Genomic DNA, 22,926 nt, shown 5'->3' on the forward strand with positions numbered 1-22,926 from the left:
TCGTTCGCTGGGAAGAGCCGTTCAAAAGAATCAATTCGTTCGCGAACGTCACATCTCCACTCACCTCTTTGGACCTGCTCGGAAGAAATGGAAGCCACCCCCGGTCGTCGGTGGTAGTTTTTGTATATAGCTTGTGAACAACTAATTCACAGGTCACGTACCCCAGCTGTCCGTGTCGGCGTCGTCGCTAAAGAAAGACGGTGAGTGCTTCATCTGGACCGGGATCGTTCCTGTAGGTCGTCCAGCGCCTGCGTCGCGGCCTCCCGGCTCTCCTGGAACTCGAGCTCAGAGGCTCCAGCAGAAGGCCGCGTGTTTTTTTTAAGTACAGTCCCCCAAAGGAACCGTCCGTGTCGCGCTAACAGCGAAATATTACCGAGACTGTTAGACAGACGAAGGACTATATATGTCGCTAACAAAACTGTTAAGTCATCGTACTGTTCGGTAAGCTAGCGTGGTGCTAGCTTACCAACTAACTGAAACTATTAATACATTACGCCACATAGAGGTAATAAAACTCAAACGCATCACATTTATCCAGTCCGCTGTTTAAAGTGTTAAATGTGGGTCTGGTTCAGTAAAGTGGGTTGACATTGTCGCTATTTTCTATAATGTTGAAGTTTGAGCTAGCGGCCTAACAGGCTGAAATGCTAGCTGCTGGGCTACACGGTACTGCTGACCTGCTGGAGCTTGTTTGTGACTAATAATCAACACACGTCTGCTAACACTGCTAGCTTAGCTTCTGGGGCCGATCGTGTTTGTCTGTGGACTCGATCACGCTTTCTTTAGGTCAAGTAGTTGCTGTTTTGCTTCGGCTTTGAGGGGTTAAAGGTCAAAACAGGTAGCATGAAACTGAACTTGATAATAATAATTCCTTCAAAACAGCTAGTGTTTTTTTTTGTAATGACTTTTAGGAATTGTAACATTTGACCTCAAGTGCTGGTGTTGTCCGACGTAGTTTATTTTACTACAATGTTGAGCTGCAGTTGAATCACATTTCACTTGAGTTACTTTAATCATTTGTAAGTCGTCTGTTCGATCCTCTCTCCATCTGTGCTGTTGCTCTTTCAGAGGCTTAAGGGGCGTTTACACTTCCACAGGCTTGGTCCCCTCAGTGGTATGTAATTTTGCCTACCAATGACTAGAATAGTCATAAACAGGTGTGAAGTATGTCTACATGTTAAAATGTTCACAATTTGTGACATGCAGATTTTCCGTGAACTAGTCACAAATGCAACATGAACGCACCACAAGCAATGTGTGTGGTGTGTATCAAAGCTCGTCTCATTCATATGAATGAGTAACTTCCCCACACGTCTCATTCCCATCTTCCCCAAAGTCATGTCTTCGAGTCAGCGTTTCCTTCTGCACATCGTCAGCTGTGCTTCCTGCTCATTGGACCTTCTCTATCTGCAGCTTACATATCTGCTTGTCTTTGTATGTTTGCTTGAATGAACCTAAGTAGTTTTTCGTACTCGCTGACATCCAATGGTCTCAGTTCGCCTGGTTTTATCGTGTTGATATTTGGTGTCTGTGAACGCACCATTCGGAAGGATGTATTGTTACGAGGAGATGCGTTTAGGAGTTGAAGATGCATACATGGTGTTGGGATCCCACTCTTGTTTCTGTGTTAGGGTAGGAATAAAGTCAGTTGTCTGGGGGGCGGACTACACATGTCTCCGTACACCCTCATAAAAGTAGTGGCTTACCATGATACACATGTTAATTGCTGGAAAGTGCATAAAAATGTATATTTTGACAGCCCTGGCTTAAAGACAACTCTATGTGGTATTTCTCAACTTAGCAGCTTTGTCTCGTTACCTTATGCCTATGTTATTTCTGCTTATTTCATATTTAAAATGTGCCCAAAAAATGAGTTGCTTTCCACAAATGGCCCCTGGACACCCCTGGTTTATGTATTCCAGCTGGAAGACCAAGTATTACCAAACTATAGAAGAGTGTGTCTTCTGAGCGCGACCGCTATCATGACGTCCGCTGGTCAGGAGGTGTTTTGCGTTCTTCCACACCATGCCTTTCATGATGGAATTAATGCATGCTCCCTGGGCTTGTGGAGGTGCCCTTAAAGTCTGGCTCTCCAAATGCACGACACAGGAAACACTATTTTTTAATATATACTGCGTCTGTTTTGTTCCGTTTTCAAGCAATGAAACATTGTCATGTCATGACTGCCAAAACACAACTTTTCATCCACAAGCATGTAAACGTGGCCTAAGCCGCCATCTAAAGGAATAACAACGAGAAGCTTTCAAAGTAAAAGCTGAAACGATGACTGTAATGGATTGTGTCTTTGACAGCTGCTCACACTTCATGTCCCGCAAGCCCTTACAAGAGTGACTCGCCTTCCTGGTTGCTTGGATGAGTCCCAAACCGCGAGTCCAGCGGAAGCAGTGATTGGCCGCCAGCCAGACCACGTAGCCAGCGGCCTTCCAGGTGAGAGGTCAGCTGACCTTCAAGAAGTTTAAAGTCTCAGCCTAATTGTACTTGCAATACGTGTGTGTGTGTGTGCAGGCGAGCCATCATGGCAGACGTGGACCCAGACACCCTGCTGGAGTGGCTCCAGATGGGTCAAGGCGACGAGCGCGACATGCAACTCATCGCTTTGGAGCAACTCTGCATGCTGTTGCTCATGTCTGACAATGTGGACCGCTGCTTTGAGACGTGAGTGCGTCCGTCGCTCGCACGTGACTTCACAGTGACTGTGTAGCCAGCTGACCTCAACACCGCGTCTCTTCAGGTGTCCCCCTCGGACCTTCCTCCCGGCGCTGTGTAAGATCTTCCTGGATGAGAGCGCTCCAGACAATGTGCTGGAAGTGACGGCGCGCGCCATCACCTACTACCTGGACGTGTCTGCAGAATGCACCCGTAGGATTGTAGGTGTGGACGGCGCCATTAAAGCGCTCTGCAGCCGTCTGGTGGTGGTGGAGCTCAACAACAGAACCAGCAGAGACCTGGCTGAGCAGTGCGTCAAGGTAGGTTGCGTGACAAAAATGCTGTTGTTGTCAGGAAGTCACAAAGTGACACTTGTTAGCATGATGGATGTCAACCGTCACCACATGCTAGCAAACTTTTGTTGGTCTTGTGTGCATCAGATTTGTCATCTTTATCGTTGTCATACCAATCTATGACATGAAATCGGAGGAAGTCATGTGACCTTGTGTCAACAGCCGTCTCGGTTGTGTTTGTGCCAGGTCCTCGAGCTGATCTGTACCAGGGAGTCCGGTGCCGTTTTCGAGGCGGGCGGCCTGAACTGCGTGCTGAGCTTCATCAGAGACAGCGGCCACCTGGTGCACAAAGATACGCTACACTCGGCCATGGCGGTGGTGTCCCGCCTCTGCAGCAAGATGGAGCCTCAAGACTCGTCTTTGGAGACCTGCGTGGAGTCTCTGTCCAGCCTTCTCAAGCATGAAGATCACCAGGTAGCACAATGTGACGTCAGCATTGACTTGACCTACTCTGACCGACAGCGTACACCTGTAGGGGGAGCAGTGGTGCTTCACTGAAGGTCATGATTGTGTGATGAATGCTTCAGGTATCAGATGGCGCTCTGCGCTGCTTTGCTTCATTGGCGGACCGCTTCACCCGACGAGGTGTGGACCCTGCCCCTTTGGCCAAACACGGCCTGACGGAGGAGCTGCTCTCCCGCATGGCTGCTGCCGGCGGTGCCGCGTCGGGTCCCTCCTCAGCCTGTAAGCCCGGCCGCACGTCGACGGGCGCTGCTCCTTCAGCGCCCGACTCCAAACTTAGCAATCAAGTGTCGACCATTGTCAGCCTCCTGTCCACGCTGTGCAGGGGCTCCCCACTCGTCACGCACGTAGGTCACATGTCTTCAAACTCGACATCCGAACACATTGAATCACTTATTTTGACTCCTTCCTGCTCTGGTCCTCAGGACCTGCTGCGCTCCGCTCTGCCAAACTCCATGGAGTCTGCTCTGGGAGGGGACGAGCGCTGTGTGCTGGACACGATGCGGCTGGTCGACCTGCTGCTGGTGCTCCTATTTGAGGGCCGCAAGGCCTTGCCCAAATCCACGGCCGGATCCTCGAGTCGCATCCCTTGTCTGCGACGCTTGGACAGCTCGGGAGAAAGATCCCACCGACAGCTCATCGACTGTATCCGCAGCAAAGACACAGACGCCCTCATCGACGCCATCGACACGGGAGGTAAGTGCTACATCTGTTCAAAAAAACACATTTGTGAAAGTGTACATTTATATTTAACATTTATATTCAACTTGAATGTTTTGATGGTCATATACTGGTTGATAAAAAGTTCCAGAACTCTGGCACCCTCATTTAAACCATGCAAATGTTTATGACTGTATAAAAGCATCGCAATTGAGTCGTTAGGAACCAGAATCGGAATCGTTCAAATTCAAACGACGCCCAACCCTAGCAAAACACCCTTATTGTCACTTGAAATAACAAACTGTTTTTTTCAGCCTTTGAGGTGAACTTCATGGACGACGTGGGTCAGACGCTGCTCAACTGGGCCTCGGCCTTTGGCACGCAGGAAATGGTACGGAGACCACGTAGGCCAGCACGGAGATTCTAAAAGTCTCATCTTGACCCCGCTCATTTTCATTCGGGATTTCAGGTGGAGTTCTTGTGTGAGAGGGGTGCTGATGTCAACAGAGGTCAAAGGTCATCCTCGCTGCATTACGCTGCATGCTTTGGACGGCCTCAAGTAGCAAAGGTCACTAGTCCACATACGCCGTTTTGTAGACCCTTTTATCCGCAGCCGGTGGTCTAAATGATTGCGTGTCTTTCGGCGTACAGACTCTGCTGCGTCACGGTGCCAACCCTGACCTGAGGGATGAGGATGGAAAGACTCCCCTGGACAAGGCTCGGGAGCGGGGGCACAGTGAAGTGGTGGCCATACTGCAGTCTCCCGGTGAGTGTGTGTGTGTGCGCGCGTATGCAGCTAGTCCTGCAGGCAGGTAGTCATGTCGGTGTCTGCCTGACAGGAGACTGGATGTGTCCGGTCAACAAGGGTGATGACAAGAAGAAGAAGGATGTCAACAAGGAGGAAGAGGAAGGAGGCGAGCCCAAAGGGGATCCAGAAATGGCCCCCATCTACCTGAAGAGACTGCTGCCTGTTTTTGCACAAACCTTTCAGCAAACCATGCTGCCTTCTATTAGGTGAACCGACCCACTCAGTCTTTAGACTCACCAGAACCAGCACACTCAAGTGTGTGTGTGTGTGTGTGTGTGTGTGATTTAGGAAAGCCAGTCTGGCTCTGATCCGGAAGATGGTCCACTATAGCAGTGAGGTGTTGCTCAAGGAAGTCTGCGACAGCGAGACGGGTCACAACTTGCCCACGATCCTGGTGGAGATCAGTGCCACTGTGCTGGACCAGGAGGTAAGCCGCAACAACCGACCTTGCATTGTAGGCATTGAGTGCAGACCCCAAATTAACCTGTGTCTTTTGTCAGGACGACGACGATGGACACCTCCTGGCCCTGCAGATCATCAGAGATCTGGTGGACAAAGGAGGAGACGTCTTCCTGGACCAGCTGGCCCGCTTGGGAGTCATCAACAAAGTGTCCACACTGGCCGGACCCGCATCAGATGATGAGAACGAGGACGAGGTCAAACCTGAGAAGGTTTGTATCAGGAAGCGTCTCACGCGTGATTTCCTGCTCCAACGTGCGTGTTTGTGTGCAAGCAGGAGGAGGAGGTGCAGGAGGACGCGAGGGAGATCCTCCAAGGGAAGCCCTATCACTGGCGGGACTGGTCCATCATCAGGGGGAGAGACTGTCTCTACATCTGGTCGGATGCTGCCGCCCTCGAACTTTCAAACGGCTCGAATGGATGGTTCCGCTTCATCCTGGATGGGAAGTTGGCCACCATGTACTCCAGTGGCAGTCCCGAGGGGGGGTCCGACAGCTCTGGTGCACCAGCGCACACACCAATGACCTCGATGCAACTTTTGGGAGTGATTTGTAATCTCTAGTTCATGGCGTTCCCGCAGAGTCCCGCAGCGAGTTCCTGGAGAAGCTTCAGCGTGCGAGGAGCCAGGTGAAACCAGTGACATCCAGCCAGCCCATCCTTTCCAGTTTGGGTCCCTCCAAGCTGACGGTGGGAAACTGGTCTCTGACGTGCCTGAAGGATGGTGAGATTGCCATCCACAACTCGGATGGTCAGCAGGCCACCATCTTGAAAGAGGACCTGCCGGGCTTTGTTTTCGAGTCCAACAGAGGAACCAAACACTCATTCACTGCAGAAACATCTTTGGGTAAGCGCAGGCATACCCTGTAGAGTTACTTGGCTCTATTGAAGACAGCGTCTATCTGATCTTCTGCTCTCGTGCCGTCTCTGCAGGTTCTGAGTTTGTGACGGGATGGACAGGAAAGCGAGGCCGCAAGCTGAAGTCCAAACTGGAAAAGACCAAACAGAAAGTAAAGAGCATGGCCAGGGAACTCTATGATGACCACTTCAAGGCCGTGGAGAGCATGCCCAGAGGAGTGGTGGTCACCCTGAGGAACATCTCCACACAGCTAGAGTCCTCCTGGGAGCTGCACACCAACAGACAAGTCTGTAGCCACGACCGGCAGCAGCACGGCGACATAAAAGGCAGACTCTGACCTGAGGCGGTTTGTGTTTCAGTGTGTTGAAGGGGAGAACACCTGGAGGGACCTGATGAAGACGGCCCTGGAGAACCTCATTGTGGTGCTGAAAGATGAGAACACAATTTCTCCTTACGAGATGTGCAGCAGCGGCTTGGTGCAAGCACTCTTCACTGTGCTCAACAACGTGAGTCATTCTTGACGTACTGTACTACTATGTGTGCGTACGCATGCACACGGTCACTCACACCTCCTACGTGGTCTTCTTTAGAGCGTGGACCTGGACCTAAAACATGATTGTAAGCCTTTAATGGAGAGGATCAATGTCTTCAAGGCGGCTTTCTGTGAGAATGAAGATGATGAAAGGTAACATTATTATTATTATTATTATTATTATTATTATTGTTATGATTTTGTTTTTCTATGTACTGTAAATCAACGTGTGCCTGTGTCCAGCCAACCAGCTATTGCCTTAATCCGTAAGCTGATTGCTGTCCTGGAGTCGATTGAGCGCCTTCCCCTGCACCTGTACGACACTCCTGGCTCCTCCTACAACCTACAGGTGAGACACAGTCGCTCCCTCTTGACGGAGCGTCATCTTCATTGTGATGCCGTTTAGATCTTGACGAGGAGGCTGCGCTTTCGCCTGGAGCGAGCACCAGGCGAGACGGCTCTGATTGACCGTACGGGGCGCATGTTGAAGATGGAACCCCTGGCCACCGTGGAGTCACTGGAACAGTACCTGCTGAAGATGGTCAGTTGAGGTCTCCCTCCACACAAACATGCACCAGAAGCCGAGTTTGACAAAGTCTTCTCTTCTTGTCGCAGGTCGCAAAGCAGTGGTACGACTTTGAGCGCTCCTCCTTCATCTTTGTCAGGAAGCTAAGAGAAGGTCAGACTTTCACCTTCAGACACCAACACGACTTTGATGAGAATGGCGTCATCTACTGGGTCGGAACCAATGCCAAGTAAGTCCGGTTCAAGTAAGCCTCGTTCTGACCCTGCATAAGCCTTGCTAATGTGATGCACTCCTGCTTCCCTCAGGACGGCCTACGAGTGGGTCAACCCTGCCGCCTATGGTCTGGTGGTGGTGACCTCATCAGAGGGACGGAACCTCCCTTATGGCCGTCTGGAGGACATCTTGAGTCGGGACAGCTCTGCCCTCAACTGTCACACCAACGATGACAAGAATGCCTGGTTTGCCGTCGACCTGGGCCTCTGGGTCATTCCCTCGGCGTACACCTTGAGGCACGCCAGGTAACGACACAAACGGCCACACTTTGATGCGTGCCTTGTAATAAAATGATCAAAATACTTCTTCTTCTGCAGGGGTTACGGGCGCTCTGCATTGAGGAACTGGGTGTTCCAGGTGTCCAAAGACGGTCAGAACTGGACCACGCTGTATACACACATGGACGACTGCAGCCTGACTGAACCAGGGTAAGGAGCCAGTGTTTACATAGCAGCCATCTCCTTCTCCAGACCTTTACGATGAAGTTTGTTGTGTGCGCATCCAGGTCGACCGCCACATGGCCTCTGGACCCATCCAAAGACGAGAAACAGGGTTGGCGACACATCAGAATCAAGCAAATGGGCAAGAACGCCAGCGCCCAGACCCACTACCTGTCTTTGTCCGGCCTGGAGCTCTATGGCACCGTTACTTCCGTATGCGAGGACCAGCTAGGTGAGCACACACTCACCGGCCCCTTTTGTCTTGACTTTTGTCTGCCGCGCCCGCATCAACCCACTCTGGAACCTCCAAAGGTAAAGCCGTGAAGGAAGCTGAGGCCAATCTTCGACGCCAGCGGCGCCTCTTTCGCTCCCAGGTGATGAAGTACATCGTCCCCGGAGCCAGAGTCGTCCGTGGCATTGACTGGAAGTGGCGTGACCAGGATGGCAACCCGGCCGGCGAGGGCACCGTCACTGGAGAGGCCCATAACGGTAAGACCGCCATGAAAGGTCTATCATAAATAATGTTGTGCTTGGTGAGTCACGTTAAAAAAAAAACAAAAAAAAACAATGATGTTAAAATGGAGGAATCAGAAAGAATCACCTTGAGTTCTTCAGGTCCGGAAAGGTTTGGATCCCTCCACGTTCAGAGGGCGGCCAGCGTGCCGATGTCACATGATCATAACTTGCCGATCAGCTTCACAATTTAGTTATCGTACACACACGTGCACGCACACTCCAGCCACTCCTCCGCTTCATCTTCTTCAGGCTCCTCGTCGGCATTCTATGATGTCGTGAATGACGATGAACTGAGGCTTTGTCACAAATGTTCTACCCCTTGTGTGTGTTCCCTTCACTGGACCAAAGCGGTGTTTGTTTAAGGCCCCAGTGGGACCCTCACTGCAACTATAAGGGAGGTTTGGTCCAAAGTCGCTTGGTCCAGTGTGTGTGTCTACGTCTCTGCTGTCTGCGCCTCTCTCTTGCTGTCGCCGCCTCTCTGCCGGGTCTCTGACATCCATTCGTGCGTCTCCTCCTATCTCTCTGTCCATCCAGGCTGGATTGATGTAACCTGGGATGCTGGCGGCTCTAACTCTTACCGTATGGGCGCTGAAGGGAAGTTTGACCTCAAGCTTGCTCCAGGGTACGACCCTGAGTCGGCTGCCACAGCGCCGTCACCCAAACCTGTCTCATCCGCTGTTTCAGGCCCCGCCTTCTCCACGGTGGGACACTCCTTGACCCCGGCAGCCAGTGGCGGCACCACCACTACCTCTTCTTCCTCGCAGCAGCAGTCGTGGAGCAGTCTGGTGAAAAATAACTGTCCAGACAAGGGCGGGGCCTCGTCGCTGGGTGGAGCCAGCTCCTCCAGCAGGAAGGGCAGTAGCAGCTCTGTCTGTAGTGTGGCCTCCTCCTCTGACATCAGCCTCAGCTCCTCCCTCGGCCTCCCCGCCGGAGGGCTGCGGCCGGACAAGAGGGTTGAGGGGCTGCTGCTGGACCAGGGTTCTGGGGTGGGTGGACTCACAGGAGGCGGGGCCGGCTCTGAGGGCCAGCAGCAAGAACCTATTGGTGAAGAACCTATGGTGCTGTCCTCCGCCATGGAGGGCGGGTCCGGTTCCGCGTCCAGCTCGGGCACCATCACCGCAGACGCGTCCGCCCCCGGTGAAGAAGGCCGGAACAAAGACCCATCCGACGACCCGGCGACGGCCATCTCCATGGGGCTGGTGAGCGTGAGCTCGCCTGACGTCAGCTCTGTGTCCGAATCTCCGAGCAAGGACGTGCCCTCCCAGAGGCCTTTGTGCTCGGCTGCCAATGCCCGCCTGTCGGTCAGCTCCCTGCTGGCGGCCGGCGCCCCCATGAGCTCTAGTGCCAGCGTGCCCAACCTCTCGTCCCGCGAGGCCAGCCTAATGGAGTCGTTTGTACGCCGCGCGCCCAACATGTCGCGAACAAACGCCACCAACAACATGAACCTGAGCCGCAGCAGCAGCGACAACAACACCAACACGCTCGGGAGGAATGTCATGAGCACGGCCAGTGAGTCACATGACCACACTCTCTCCATTAGTCAGCTGACGGCCGCTTAACCTCCCGATCCTTGTTTGCAGCGTCTCCGCTCATGGGCGCTCAGAGCTTTCCGAACCTCACCACCACTGGCACCACCTCCACCGTTACCATGTCAACCTCCATCGTAACCAGCAGCAATAACGTCGCCACAGCCACCACTGGCCTGTCAGTGGGGCAGTTGCTAAGCAACACCTTGACCACCAGCCTGACATCCACGTCCAGCGAGAGCGACACGGGACAGGAAGCGGAATTTTCTCTCTATGGTCAGACTTCCCATCCTGAGCAGGCCACGCCAGCCAGGCAGCCTTCACACTGTGACACTTTTCTTTCACGCAGACTTCCTGGATAGCTGTCGCGCTAACACGCTATTAGCTGAGCTTGACGATGAAGAAGACCTTCCAGAGCCTGACGACGACGATGATGAGAACGAAGACGACAATCAGGAGGACCAGGAGTATGAGGAGGTGTTGGTATGGAGTAATACTTTTTGTTTTTAATTTTTTAAACAAACAAAAAATGAATGAAACATGCTTTCCTGTAGGAGGAGGAGGAGTATGAGACCAAAGGAGGTCGCAGAAGGACGTGGGATGACGATTTTGTACTAAAGAGACAGTTTTCAGCTTTGGTCCCTGCTTTTGACCCCCGACCTGGAAGAACCAATGTACAGCAGACCACTGATCTGGAGATCCCTCCGCCAGGTGAGCACCAGCCGACCTTTTTAAACCTCCAGCCTAAACAACGTGTTTAATTCACTCCTTTTGTATCAGGGACTCCTTGCTCTGAGGTGCAGGAGGAGGTGGAGTGTGCTCCTTCTCCTCATCTGGCCCTTACCCTCAAGGTAGCGCACTTTTCTGATGGATTTATTGTACAAATAAATGTATTTGTACAAATAAACTTGCTTGTGTGTGTGTGTGAACGCGTCCAGGTGGCGGGTCTGGGCACGACACGGGAGGTGGAGCTTCCTCTGTCCAATTACAAGTCCACCATCTTCTTCTACGTCCAGCGATTGCTACAGCTCTCGTGCAACGGCGCCGTGAAGACGGACAAACTGCGACGCATCTGGGAGCCCACATACACGTAAAATAAGATCCGACGAGGCAAAAGTAGCCAAGACGACGTTGGGGTGTTGATGATGTGTTTTTGACAGGATCATGTACAGAGAGCTGAAGGACGCCTGCAAGGAGAAAGAGAGCGACAAGATGGTGAACACACACATCTCCAAATAGAAAAGAGTGCGCGTTGTGTTGACGGTTTGTGTGATGTCTTCAGGACTTCTGTGAACACAGCGTGGGTGGCAGCGGTCTGAGTCCGAACTCGCTGTTGTCCAATCAGAGCAGTGACATTCTGGGATGCAGTCGAGAGACGCCGCAGGCCAAAGCGGGCTGCAGTCAGAACACGTGTGGCGTGGAGGACGTCCTGCAGCTCCTCCGCATTCTCTACATCATCGGAGGAGACGCTGCCTCCAACGCACGCACACTGCAGGAGGGTGAGAAGACCTCGCTGGCTTCGGGCGACGCCCACATGTCACATTCAGAATACACAAGGTCGTATTTCTTGTGTGCAGACGCAGATGAGCTGCAGTTCAATGCAGCGCCGGAAGAGTTCACCAGCAAGAAGATCACCACAAAGATCCTTCAGCAGATCGAAGTCAGTTCATGACCGGTTTTCTCCACACTGTTTGTTTTTGCTCATGCATGTTAAACTTTTTTTTTTTTCACCCCCACCCTCAGGAGCCGCTGGCGCTTGCGAGTGGTGCACTTCCTGACTGGTGTGAACAGCTGACATCCAAGTGTCCTTTCCTGATCCCATTTGAGACCCGACAGCTCTTCTTCACCTGCACTGCCTTTGGAGCCTCCAGGTGATGACCTCGGAAGGTCACGTCCAGCATCACGTGAAATACATTGCCTCAACCCGTGTGTCTGTGTGGGCAGGGCCATCGTTTGGTTGCAGAACCGGCGCGAGGCCACCATGGAGCGCTCTCGCCCGTCTACCACGGTGCGCAGGGACGACCCTGGAGACTTCAGGGTGGGCCGGCTCAAACATGAGCGCGTCAAAGTCCCGCGAGGAGAGGCCATGATGGAGTGGGCCGAGTCCGTCATGCAGATCCACGCCGACAGGAAGTCTGTGCTTGAGGTGAGAGGTCGCCCCAATCTGGGCGGTGTCATGTTTTTACGATGACTCCATGCAGTGTAAATGTGCGCTCAGGTGGAGTTCCAAGGAGAGGAGGGAACCGGCCTCGGTCCAACGCTGGAGTTCTACGCTTTGGTGGCTGCAGAATTCCAGAGAACATCACTGGGAATCTGGTTGTGTGACGACGACTTCCCTGATGACGAGTCACGACAGGTCTGATGCTTTTGGCGTTTGTCCTCCCATGAATGAATAAAACGTAGCAAGAAAGTCGTGATTGAGATTTGTGCGGACAGTCGAAATCGAATATGAATGTTGATTTCATGAGAAGAAAAGTCTAGCCTGTTAGTCTTCGGATTAAGTTTTTGACGTCTTCTTCATGTGCATCATGCCGTGACTTGTGTCCTAGGTGGACCTGGGCGGTGGCCTGAAGCCTCCGGGTTTCTACGTGCAGCGTTCATGCGGTCTCTTCCCGGCACCGTTCCCTCAGGATAGCGAGGAACTGGAGCGCATCACCAAACTCTTCCACTTCCTGGGTGTGTTCCTGGCCAAGTGCATCCAGGACAACCGTTTGGTGGACCTTCCCGTGTCTCAGCCCTTCTTTAAGTTGCTCTGCATGGGGGACATCAAGTCCAACATGAGCAAGCTGCTCTACTCGTCACGCGGCTCACCGCATGGTCACGACTCGGAGCGGCTGCTGCTGTCCGATGTGCAGTCGCAGGCGTCCACCGAGGAGAGCCAGGAGACGTACTCTGTGGGCAGCTTCGACGAGGACTCAAAGTCCGAGTTCATCATGGACCCGCCCAAGCCCAAACCTCCTGCCTGGTACCATGGCATCCTCACCTGGGAGGACTTCCAGCTGGTCAATCCCCACAGGTGAGACTCCTGCTTCGTGATGGCGCCTGGAGGGCGATAACCCCACTCTCGCTTCCTCTCCTCACAGGGCCAGCTTCCTGAAGGAGGTCAAGGAGTTGGTGGTCAAAAGGAGGCAGATCCTGGCCAGTAAAAATCTGTCCGAGGATGACAAGAACACAAGACTGCAAGACCTGATGCTGAGGAACCCCTTGGGCTCTGGACCTCCCCTCAGCATAGAAGACCTGGGGTAAGATGACATGATTGGCGGACGTGAATGTCACGCAGAACTTTAGCTTCACTCCCAAGCAGAGGACTCGTGAGGTCATGTCTGACTGTCTCCATGAACAGGTTGAACTTCCAGTTCTGTCCCTCTTCCAAAGTTCATGGTTTCTCAGCAGTAGATCTCAAACTAAACGGCGATGATGAGGTAAAAACCCGTAGCTGATGTTTGAATGGTAGCCATGGTAATCGTGATGCTGATGATGCTGATGATGCTGATTCTGCATAGATGGTGACCATGGAGAATGCAGAGGACTACGTGGAGTTAATGTTTGACTTTTGTATGCACACGGGAATCCAGAAACAGATGGAGGCCTTCAGAGGTAAGTGCAGACTCGGACACATACATGTGCACAGATCGCCTCCTTACGTCTCCTCCTCCTCTTCCTCCTCCTCCTCAGAGGGATTCAATCGAGTGTTTCCAATGGAAAAGTTGAGCTCGTTTAGCCACAAGGAGGTGCAGATGATCCTCTGTGGGAACCAGTCACCTTCATGGACTGCTGATGACATCATCAACTACACTGAGCCAAAGCTGGGTTACACCAGAGATAGGTAATTATTAGTTTAATTAATTAGGTCTCATATAAACAAAGCATCTCTGCTCATTGTTGCCAATTGGGTTAATTTCCTGAAAGGGGTTTTCCAAAAAGGTGACATAGCATGCAAAATTTAAAGTTGTTTTCTAACCAATTTGCATATCACCTTAATATATATCATGGTTGACTAATTAGTCAAAAAAAATATTGAAAAATTGTCATGGTGTGAGACATGACGTTAGGTTACATTTCACACTGCATGGAGATTGGCTACTGAGCCAGCAGAGCCGAACCGACATTCAAAGACTGAGTGGTGGTGGGGGGGGGGGGGGTTTCTCAATCAGTGTGGAAGTGGTACGTTTTCGGCTTCTTTGTCCTTCACTGCATTTGAAACAGAGTTTTTAGACTCTGTAAAAAGTACATTGGAGAATCTAACGAGTTACATTAGAATAATAGGAGTGTAAAAGTGACTATTGGGGTGTTACATCATGTCTAGAGGGCTCTAATCATGTAAAAACATGTATTTAGAAAGTCATGAACAGGTTTTCTATACTCAAAGCTATGAAAACATTCCGTTTGTTATTAATATTAAATCCTACTTTGTGGAAATCCACTTATCGGGGTCAAGTCTGGAACCAATTAACCGCGGTAAACGAGGGATGACTGTATATCACTGTCAAAGTTTTTAAATGTACCTTTTTAAATTGTCACACGTGGCTCCAGAATCCAACATGTCCTGCACGTCACTTAACTCTGAGCGAGTGGATGGACCCTACGTCCAACTCTTACTTCAACACTGTCCTTTAAAACATTGGCATCGAACACCGCAGCACGACGGTGATTTTCACACGCACTTCTCTATGCAGTCCCGGCTTCCTGCGATTCGTCAGAGTTCTGTGCGGAATGTCGTCGGACGAAAGGAAAGCCTTCCTACAGTTCACCACCGGCTGCTCCACGCTGCCCCCTGGAGGCCTAGCCAACCTGCACCCCCGCCTCACCATCGTCAGGAAGGTAAGGGCAACACTCAGTCCTCATTTAAGAGGCCTTAAGACCGGTTGAAAAATGTACATTTTGTACTGTTGGATCTTAAAGGGATAGTTCAGATTTTTTTTGACATTAAGTTGCATGACAGCAGTGTAGTCCATCAACGGTGACTTGGCCCGCACTTGGTTATGATTCTGTTGAATCATTGGGGTTACTTAAGTAAGGAATTTTACTTCTCAAAACAATACGTATGTTGCATCTGTCGTAGCCGTCGTATGCGTTCCATAGCGGATGTGAGGATCGCAGCCATTTTCATCACATTGACATCTGATGGCGTGCATTATTATCACATACTACAGTGTTAATTGTCCCTATACACTAGAAAGCGCCCATGAATGATACGGGAAAAGGCCGAAATGATACTGTGTTAATGCCCAGGGCAGTGATACTGACATGGTTAAACTCTATAGTTTATCAGTATCAGCCCCCCGTAGCTGTCCAATCACAGCGCGCTGCTCTGGTATCGTGCCCGTGAAACAACCAATCAGAGAACAGTGCACGAGGGTTTGTTTTGCTGCCGTCTGTGCTCTGTCAACATGTCAGCGGTTGACACTCCCGGTAGTGTCAAAAATAGCAAACAGAATATTAGAAATGGAACGTTTTATCACCATTAATGAGGAGGACACTCTTGAAATGATCGAAAAAAACTAAAAATGCAAATACAAGTCGGAAAACCAAGGGCGACTGCAACTGCAAGAACGAACGAAGACTGGTAGAAAGTACTCCCCCGCCTGAGTTGGACAAATACGTGTCTATGTTTATTGTAACGTCGTTGCCGACGCTATGGAAAGGACACGACTGTGATCGCTAACAAGCTTTTGTTACACAACAATACTGGCTACTGTCGGCCGTAACCACGCCGTTGCAACCACCGCCAGCAACGCAACAGTGCTTCCTCAACACGACACGCCCCCACCCCTGGTGCATTCACAGTCACGCGGAACAGTGATTCTCTCAAATCAAAATTCAACTCTCTGGCACGTTACATGATGGAAAAACGAAAGTATGTGATAATAAGCTCATGATGAAATAGTATGTGATAATAAGATCATCACATGGTTTGTCTGGTATCAGGCCCCGTATCATGCCCCCGCGTGCTAGAATCAGACATACTGACACTTGGGGGCATGATATGGGGCCTGATACCAGACAAACCATGTGATAACCTATAAGTACGACACCTGCTGATTATTTTTTTTTCTTGTGTACATGCAGTCTGAGGTTTGCGTGTGTACGATATTATTCATTTGGAATCCATCGATCCCGGGACTGCTGTGGATCTGACTGACTGACTGCCATCGACTCCTCCCTTTTCAGGTGGATGCCACAGACTCCAGTTACCCGTCGGTCAACACGTGCGTTCACTACCTGAAGCTTCCGGAATATTCCTCCGAAGACATCGTGAGGGAGCGTCTCCTGGCCGCCACCATGGAGAAAGGCTTCCACCTGAACTGACCTGCATGTTTCATCATTGTCATCACAGCTAGGGGCGGAGCCTTCACAGCCCACGCTGTTCTCTTCCTCACCTCGTCCGCTTTTCTCATCCTCACCCATCTGGTGCATGTATGCGTGTGTGTGTTTGCTCCTTTTCAGTTTGTACGGCAGCATTTTTTTTCTTTTGTTTTTATTGCTTTGTGTGTGTGCGCGTGTGTGTGCGCGCGCGTGCTGGTTCTTTCCATAGACTCAAACACTGGTCATGTGCGAGGCACATTTGAAGAGAGAAACAAATTTCCTGTATTTTCTTTGTATATTATAAACATTTATTTAACTCAAGTTGCAGTTTGAACTGAACAGATATTTTCAAACGTGTTTGCTCCAATAAAAAAAAAAGATCATTAAAATGTTTGCAAAGTAGCAAGAAACTGAGCTCCTGTTCTTTTGGAATGGCCACCAGAAGGATGACATCCAAAGAAAAAAAATGTAATGAATGTCACTTTCGTTCCTCCATCGTTTGGAACGCCACCATCTGGCTTCCTGTTGGCGTCAACCGTCGGTCATCTTATCAAGCGCCGTGAGCGGTGACAGGATGCTGCTCTTGTTGGTCTCTGCGATGTGTCCATTCTGGATCATCTCATCCAGGATGACGTGGACTCGGTCCAGGTTGAACATGATCTGACATGATTGGAGTCGAGGAAGGTGAGCCCACAAGTGACGGCCATTTTCAAATATATACATATAAATCATTTGAGGTAATATCTATACAATTGCGTCCAACAGTGTTCTTTTTTTTGCCTTTGCCATCACACACTGATGAGTATCTGTCAGGTCACATGACCTGGAACAGGGGTGGGCAAATATTTGGACTCGAGGGCCGCATTGAGTTAACAAAATTGTCTGGGGGTCCAGAACATATACGTATTTAACACACAGACACTATTTTATGCTTATCATTTTCCTTGAATTATTTGTCTAATTTTATCTGTAAAAGTGTTATCCTATATCAGTTGTATGTTCTCATGTCCCTTTTTTAGGAGCACTTTAAACATCACACCACATCAAACTATGTCATTTAATTTTACAGTTTTGTTGTTTATTTTTGACTAAATCAGACATCCGACTTGCAAGTCATGTTGCCAGTTTGTATGTTAAAAGTTGAAGTTACTTAGAAAGCAACTGGCGGGCCGGATTCAAACGCTTGGTGGGCCGCATGTGGCCCCCGGGCCGTAGTTTGCCCACCCCTGACCTGGAAGGATACATCCAGTTCGCTCTGTTGGGACACAAACAGGAAGTCAGACTATAATTTATAAACTCAACATTCCCTATACACCTCCAGCATTGGAACACCCAACTCACCACTCGACTGAAATATTTATCCAAAACTTCCACAAAGTTCTGCAGCAGCTCATAAACTGACAGTTCGTTCTGCGGAAGAAGACACTTTTAGTCTCCGTGCTAAGATAAGCTAATGCAGTATTAGCTCAATAAGAAGGACCTCATCTTCTGTGATGCCCACCACGATGTAGAGTGCAGCATACTGGCGGAACACCAGTTTGAAGTCTTTGTATTCCACAAAGGAACACTGGCAACGAGAACGGCATGAACATGGCAGCATTACCTGACCTGGACCGGAAGTGAGTGTGCATTACCTGGTCTCTCTTACGGCTCAGACAGCATCGGACCACATCGGCCTCCAGCGCCGCACGCTGGCTGAGCTTGACTGGCTGGTAGTACCTGGATAGACGAGTCTGACCCTGGCGGTTCACCATCAGGATGAAGGTGATCATCCTCCAACTGGACCACAAAGCTGATTGGTTAAGTGCATTCAACAAAACCTTCTGCGGGTTGAGGTGATGTCACTTCCGCGTAGTGGTTTTAGACTTCCGGTTTGGGTAGTTTTTCATGAAAACAGAATCTGAAACAGAATTATTAAAACACGACATGTTTTACTTTTGTCAAGACTTCCAGGGTACACACAAAATTCTACAAGAGAGTGAGCGGACTTACATTTACACTGGATGTAACCTCCACCTTTCAGCAGTATTAGCCACTGTTTACAAAAACATTGTCAACTAGCTGTCTGCTGTTAGCCCACACAAGCTACATTGTCTTAATCACTTTAGGTCAAATAGTGACAGTCAAATCGCTACTGAGAAAAATGTTAAATTGTCATTAAAGACAGACATTCGACACAAGTAGCAGGATAACGATATTGTTTAAAATAACTAATCAAGCGCCGAAGGAACGAGCTGAGCGTTTTTGCTAGCCAGCTAGCCAGACTTTTACACGCATGTCATGCTCGCTCTCCAAGTAGCGTTCCAGGAAATTTGTGTTTCGTGTATTCGACCATTATTTACATAAAATGCAAACGTCTCTTGGTGGTACACATTTGATTAGGATAACAGTCTCTTGGTATTTGGTGGGTCGTGGTGGCTCTTTTCAATGTAGTTTTTATTAATTTTCCCCTTCAGCTACTTGTGCGCCGCAGTCCATGTGATATCCGATTTTTCCATTTGTCGTGAACGTTTCGCATTTGCAGTGGACGGGTTGTCCCGGCATGCACCGCGGAAGGCTACTCCGCTGTGAGAGTGAGCAGTAATGGCGGCCGGTTAGACACACACAGCAGTAGCCCGTCCGTCGTCAGCCGCACTCACCGCAGTCCTCTGGGGACAGCGAGCGTCACACGCGGCTGAGCCAGCGTTACGAGTCGGGGTGGAGACACGGGACGGAGCGGGCTTCCCTTCTCTTTCGCGGACACTCTAAATAAGTCCAGCATCATGGACGAGCACCCCGGCGGAGGAGCCGCTGGACCTCCGCCGCCACCGCCGCCGCTACAGGAGCAGCAGCAGCAAGGGGGCACGGCCGGCTCTCACCCGGCTCTTGGAGGCGGTGGTGGGGCAATGCTGGGATCGCAGCAGTCGGACGAGCTACCGCGGCCTCATCAGCAGTATACCGTCCCCGGCATTCTGCACTACATCCAGCATGAGTGGGCCCGCTTCGAGATGGAGCGGGCCCACTGGGAAGTGGAACGGACTGAACTGCAGGTGAGCATCCAATGGGAACTTTAAGGAACGTTTAGCTCACACTGAAACAGCAGCATGTACGTAAAAACAACAACACTGCGTTTCCCATGTACGCTATGTCTATATAATATATGAAATACATCGGCGTTTCATATCAGTATGTATGTAATCGGTATACATGAGAACCATTGTTGAGTTAGCCGCCATTAGAAAAGACTTTGAGGTTTTTGTCTTCAGAGTTACCAGACACAGACTCAAATAAAAACATGCTAAACTGAATACATGGCTTTTTGTCGTCGGCTAAAGCTAAGCTAAGAGGCTACGAGATTAGCTGTTAGCATGACGCCCCCTCCGCTGCTTAAGGAAGTTGTTCGGACTTATGTATTGTCTCAAAAGCAAAGCTTTCGTGGTGGAATTAAGTTGTTTATCGAGAGCGACGTCAATGTTGTTGACTGAATACCAAAATGTACACAAGTGAGACAATTTCTGTTCGTCACGGTAGCTCGCTTAGCTAGCTAGGCTAGCCGAGCAACAGCTGGGCCCGTGAGATGTTTGTGTTGTTGAGTTAGCACGCACGCGACACTAAACGCAACACGTTTATTTACCTGACACATTAGCATGTTCTCATGAAGATCATATGTTAAAATGAAAGTCATGACATCGCATGTGTTTCGCGTTAACTTTCTGTTCGTTTCATACTTGATGTTCGTACTGTTCACAATACACATTTTATCCCGGTGTCGTCCATCTTAGATCACTATTCATCATCGTTCGATGGTCACTACAGAACACACACAGGGTCTGGAAGGGGGGGGGGGGTCAAGGGTCAGCAGTAGTCTGGGGGCGGGGCCACGTGATGACATAGCTAAAAGTGGGCCATCCCAAAATAAATACTGCTTGTCATCCTCACCTATGACCTCACAGAAGCGCTTCATGCCTTCATGGTTGTGGTTGGTGGAGTGCTGTCATGTGACCTGACTTTCACCAGCGGTTGTGTATATATAATATCTAATAAAAAAAAACATTTAATAATAATAGTAAACAGCCTCCGCTCACTTCCTGTGAACTGTTTGCCCATCACAATGGCAACCGTCTTTACTGGTGGACGTCATGACCTTTTTTTAGCGTTTGAGTCCCTCTGTTGCCATTGACACCACTCTGTGTGTGTGTGTTTATAAATAGTTAGCCGCCATCAGTGTCATCTTTCAGGAGCAGCTGCGTTGTGTGTATGTGTGTTGCCATTTATGACCGCTCTGATTGGGTAATCTTCACATGGTGCATGTGTGTTGCAGGCTAGGATAGCGTTCCTGCAGGGGGAGAGGAAAGGTCAGGAGAACCTGAAGAATGACCTGGTCAGAAGAATCAAAATGTTGGAATACGCTCTCAAGCAGGAGAGGTGCGTTCGTGCGTGTTCGGATTGTAGCAAACTTCAGCGAGCATCGTGTGCTTCTACAATAACATTGCGCGTGTGTGTGTTTCAGGGCCAAGTACCACAAGTTAAAGTACGGAACAGAGTTGAACCAAGGTGACGTGAAGATGCCCAACTTTGAATCAGGTGACCTTTGCATCGCTAAACCCCGCCCCATTGTTATTCCCGCCCCTGTGGCTATCATGGTTACATTGTTGTCAATGCGATGTGCAGACAGCAAAGACTCCGAGGTGTCGGCGCTTCCCGCCAACAGTCAGCTGACCTGGAAACAAGGGCGACAACTACTGCGACAGTAAGATGACATCATCACGGCATCAGGCATGCTCGGGTGGTCCTCACCTGTGTGTGTGTGTGTGTGCGTGCGCAGGTACCTGCAGGAGGTGGGCTACACAGACACCATCTTGGATGTGCGCACACAGAGAGTTCGATCACTGCTCGGACTCTCTGCATCCGATCACAACGGCTCCGTGGAGAACAAGAACCTGCAGCACCTCATCAACGGCACGGAACGCCGCAAGGACAACAAGAGGTGAGAGGTCAGATGTCACACATCAGCCATGACACCCAGGCAGGTCGTCAACGCGTGTGTGTGTGTGTGTGTTTCGCCTTACGCATGTGTGTAGGAGTCCAGGAGATGTGTTGGAGACGTTCAACTTCCTGGAGAACGCCGAGGACAGTGATGAAGACGACGACGAAGACGACGATGGCGAGTTGCTGGATGACAAACTTCACAGAAGCAGGAAACACAAAAATAAGGTGCGCCTTGTGCACTTCGACACATGCACCTCGCTCTGCTCTGCGTCACCTCCTCGTCATTCTTCTCTTCCCGTTCAGGTGGGAAACGAGGGCCTGGCATCGGAGGACGACACAGACACGGAGGAGGCGCTGAAGGAGTTTGACTTCCTGGTTACGGCGGAAGACGGCGAGGGGGCAGGGGAAGCCCGCAGCTCAGGAGACGGGACAGAGTGGGGTGAGTTTGTTGACCAATCAGACACGGACACGTTTTAGCGCACATGCTAACGTTCCTCTCACACGCAGCTGAGCCGCTCCCGTTCCCGAGCAGCGGGGGGAAGTCCTTCCTGATGGGCGGGGTCGATCACGTCTTGGAGAGCGTGCTGGGATTGGGTGACCTCGCCGACCTCACCGTCACCAACGATGACACAGACTTCAGCTACGACGTGAGTGGCGACGCGTTCTACGGGGCCCACATCGCCGCTCTTGCCATGGTGACCCCTCCCCCGCTTCCTCCATCTCTCTCCAGCTGCCGTCCGGTCAGGAGTCTTCATTCAGGAAAACCTGGAACCCCAAGTACACGCTGCGGAGTCACTTTGATGGCGTCCGAGCGCTCGCCTTCCATCCCGTGGAGCCGTGCTTGGTTACCGTGTCCGAGGATCACACGCTGAAACTGTGGAACCTCACCAAGACCATCGCCGCCAAAAAGTACTGTCCCGCTTCCACCCACATGATGCCTGTCTTTGCGTTCGCTCCATCATCTCCCTGATTAGAAGGCTTTTATTGTGAAGGCTTTCACTTATTTGTGACTTTTCCAGAAGTGCCTCTCTGGATGTGGAACCCGTCTACACGTTCAGAGCTCACGTGTACGTAAGACACTCCCATTATGTCGCCGCCGCCGCCGCTTCAAGCTAAAAGTCTTAAAGGCTTCCTTCCGTGTGTCGTCCTCCAGTGGACCCGTGCTCTCGCTGGCCATGACCTCCAGCGGCGAGCAGTGTTTCAGCGGCGGCCTGGACGCCACCATCCAGCGCTGGAACATTCCCAGCTCCAACGTGGACCCGTACGACACCTACGGTACGCACACGCACACGCGGCGTCTCCTCAGAGGAAGTGACTGGCGTGTGTGTCGCCCGATGCCGCAGATGCCGGTGCGCTGGCCGCGTCGTGGACGGGGCATACGGACGCCGTGTGGGGGTTGGCTTACAGCGGCATCAAGAACCGCCTCCTGTCGTGTTCGGCCGACGGAACAGTCAAACTCTGGAACCCTCAGGAGAAGGACCCCTGCATCAGCACTTTCAACACCAGCAAGGGTGAGGATGCACCCCTCCCCGCCGCCCTCTTCCGCCCTCTTGGGGACATGTGTACATGTGTGT

General features: G+C 50.9%; 3 protein-coding genes across 6 annotated transcripts in view; 2 read left to right on the forward strand and 1 right to left on the reverse strand.

Moving 5' to 3' along the window:
• On the forward strand, positions 1-16,777 carry LOC131140000 (E3 ubiquitin-protein ligase HECTD1-like). The gene is made up of 44 exons (XM_058090023.1): positions 1-200; positions 2,313-2,448; positions 2,527-2,676; positions 2,753-2,987; positions 3,207-3,434; positions 3,548-3,829; positions 3,908-4,178; positions 4,457-4,533; positions 4,612-4,710; positions 4,794-4,908; positions 4,982-5,156; positions 5,239-5,377; positions 5,451-5,621; positions 5,687-5,909; positions 5,990-6,253; positions 6,340-6,551; positions 6,625-6,771; positions 6,856-6,950; positions 7,041-7,146; positions 7,204-7,338; positions 7,413-7,552; positions 7,629-7,841; positions 7,914-8,024; positions 8,102-8,268; positions 8,349-8,525; positions 9,087-10,061; positions 10,133-10,354; positions 10,428-10,561; positions 10,633-10,789; positions 10,859-10,929; positions 11,017-11,168; positions 11,239-11,293; positions 11,361-11,577; positions 11,656-11,738; positions 11,822-11,949; positions 12,023-12,224; positions 12,297-12,434; positions 12,628-13,094; positions 13,162-13,320; positions 13,422-13,500; positions 13,582-13,675; positions 13,754-13,904; positions 14,755-14,899; positions 16,250-16,777. Exons 3-44 carry the CDS (start codon positions 2,537-2,539, stop codon positions 16,385-16,387), a joined length of 7,689 nt encoding a protein of 2,562 aa, XP_057946006.1. The 5' UTR covers positions 1-200; positions 2,313-2,448; positions 2,527-2,536; the 3' UTR covers positions 16,388-16,777.
• LOC131140006 (AP-4 complex subunit sigma-1-like) lies at positions 16,679-19,012 on the reverse strand. 4 transcript variants are annotated; one of them, XM_058090034.1, is made up of 6 exons: positions 18,377-18,994; positions 18,019-18,284; positions 17,865-17,951; positions 17,726-17,794; positions 17,628-17,639; positions 16,679-17,044 (listed from the first exon to the last, which is right to left on the reverse strand). In XM_058090034.1, exons 2-6 carry the CDS (start codon positions 18,154-18,156, stop codon positions 16,916-16,918), a joined length of 435 nt encoding a protein of 144 aa, XP_057946017.1. In that variant the 5' UTR covers positions 18,157-18,284; positions 18,377-18,994; the 3' UTR covers positions 16,679-16,915. The 4 variants fall into 4 exon arrangements, with proteins under 4 accessions (XP_057946017.1, XP_057946016.1, XP_057946015.1 ...); XM_058090033.1 differs by having other exon boundaries at positions 17,628-17,794; positions 18,377-19,012; XM_058090032.1 differs by lacking the exon at positions 16,679-17,044 and having other exon boundaries at positions 17,135-17,794; positions 18,019-18,163; positions 18,377-19,012.
• The window catches only part of LOC131140004 (striatin-3-like), a 5,748-nt gene continuing 1,740 nt past the window's right edge, over positions 18,919-22,926 (forward strand). Inside the window, exons 1-12 of the mRNA XM_058090027.1 lie at positions 18,919-19,413; positions 20,685-20,788; positions 20,874-20,947; positions 21,035-21,113; positions 21,189-21,350; positions 21,445-21,577; positions 21,656-21,791; positions 21,860-21,999; positions 22,083-22,261; positions 22,372-22,419; positions 22,506-22,627; positions 22,696-22,863. Of these exons, the coding sequence (XP_057946010.1) occupies positions 19,147-19,413; positions 20,685-20,788; positions 20,874-20,947; positions 21,035-21,113; positions 21,189-21,350; positions 21,445-21,577; positions 21,656-21,791; positions 21,860-21,999; positions 22,083-22,261; positions 22,372-22,419; positions 22,506-22,627; positions 22,696-22,863 (1,612 nt within the window). The 5' untranslated portion in view covers positions 18,919-19,146. The remainder of the gene's footprint in view (positions 19,414-20,684; positions 20,789-20,873; positions 20,948-21,034; positions 21,114-21,188; positions 21,351-21,444; positions 21,578-21,655; positions 21,792-21,859; positions 22,000-22,082; positions 22,262-22,371; positions 22,420-22,505; positions 22,628-22,695; positions 22,864-22,926) is intronic.

Source organism: Doryrhamphus excisus, chromosome 13, assembly GCF_030265055.1.
Source record: "Doryrhamphus excisus isolate RoL2022-K1 chromosome 13, RoL_Dexc_1.0, whole genome shotgun sequence".
NCBI lineage: Eukaryota > Metazoa > Chordata > Actinopteri > Syngnathiformes > Syngnathidae > Doryrhamphus > Doryrhamphus excisus.

What these genes read in the sequence shown, in the direction of transcription:
- LOC131140000 (XM_058090023.1), top strand. Translation starts at nt 2,537, where the DNA reads ATGGCAGACGTGGACCCAGACACCCTGCTGGAGTGGCTCCAGATGGGT. An exon ending in GAGAATGAAGATGATGAAAG is followed by an intron (nt 6,951 to 7,040) that starts GTAACATTATTA and finishes GCCTGTGTCCAG; the next exon opens with CCAACCAGCTATTGCCTTAA. An exon ending in AGAAAGAGAGCGACAAGATG is followed by an intron (nt 11,294 to 11,360) that starts GTGAACACACAC and finishes TGATGTCTTCAG; the next exon opens with GACTTCTGTGAACACAGCGT.
- LOC131140006 (XM_058090032.1), bottom strand. Translation starts at nt 18,156, where the DNA reads ATGATCACCTTCATCCTGATGGTGAACCGCCAGGGTCAGACTCGTCTA. An exon ending in TGAGCCGTAAGAGAGACCAG is followed by an intron (nt 17,952 to 18,018) that starts GTAATGCACACT and finishes TCTCGTTGCCAG; the next exon opens with TGTTCCTTTGTGGAATACAA. An exon ending in TGGGCATCACAGAAGATGAG is followed by an intron (nt 17,795 to 17,864) that starts GTCCTTCTTATT and finishes CTTCTTCCGCAG; the next exon opens with AACGAACTGTCAGTTTATGA.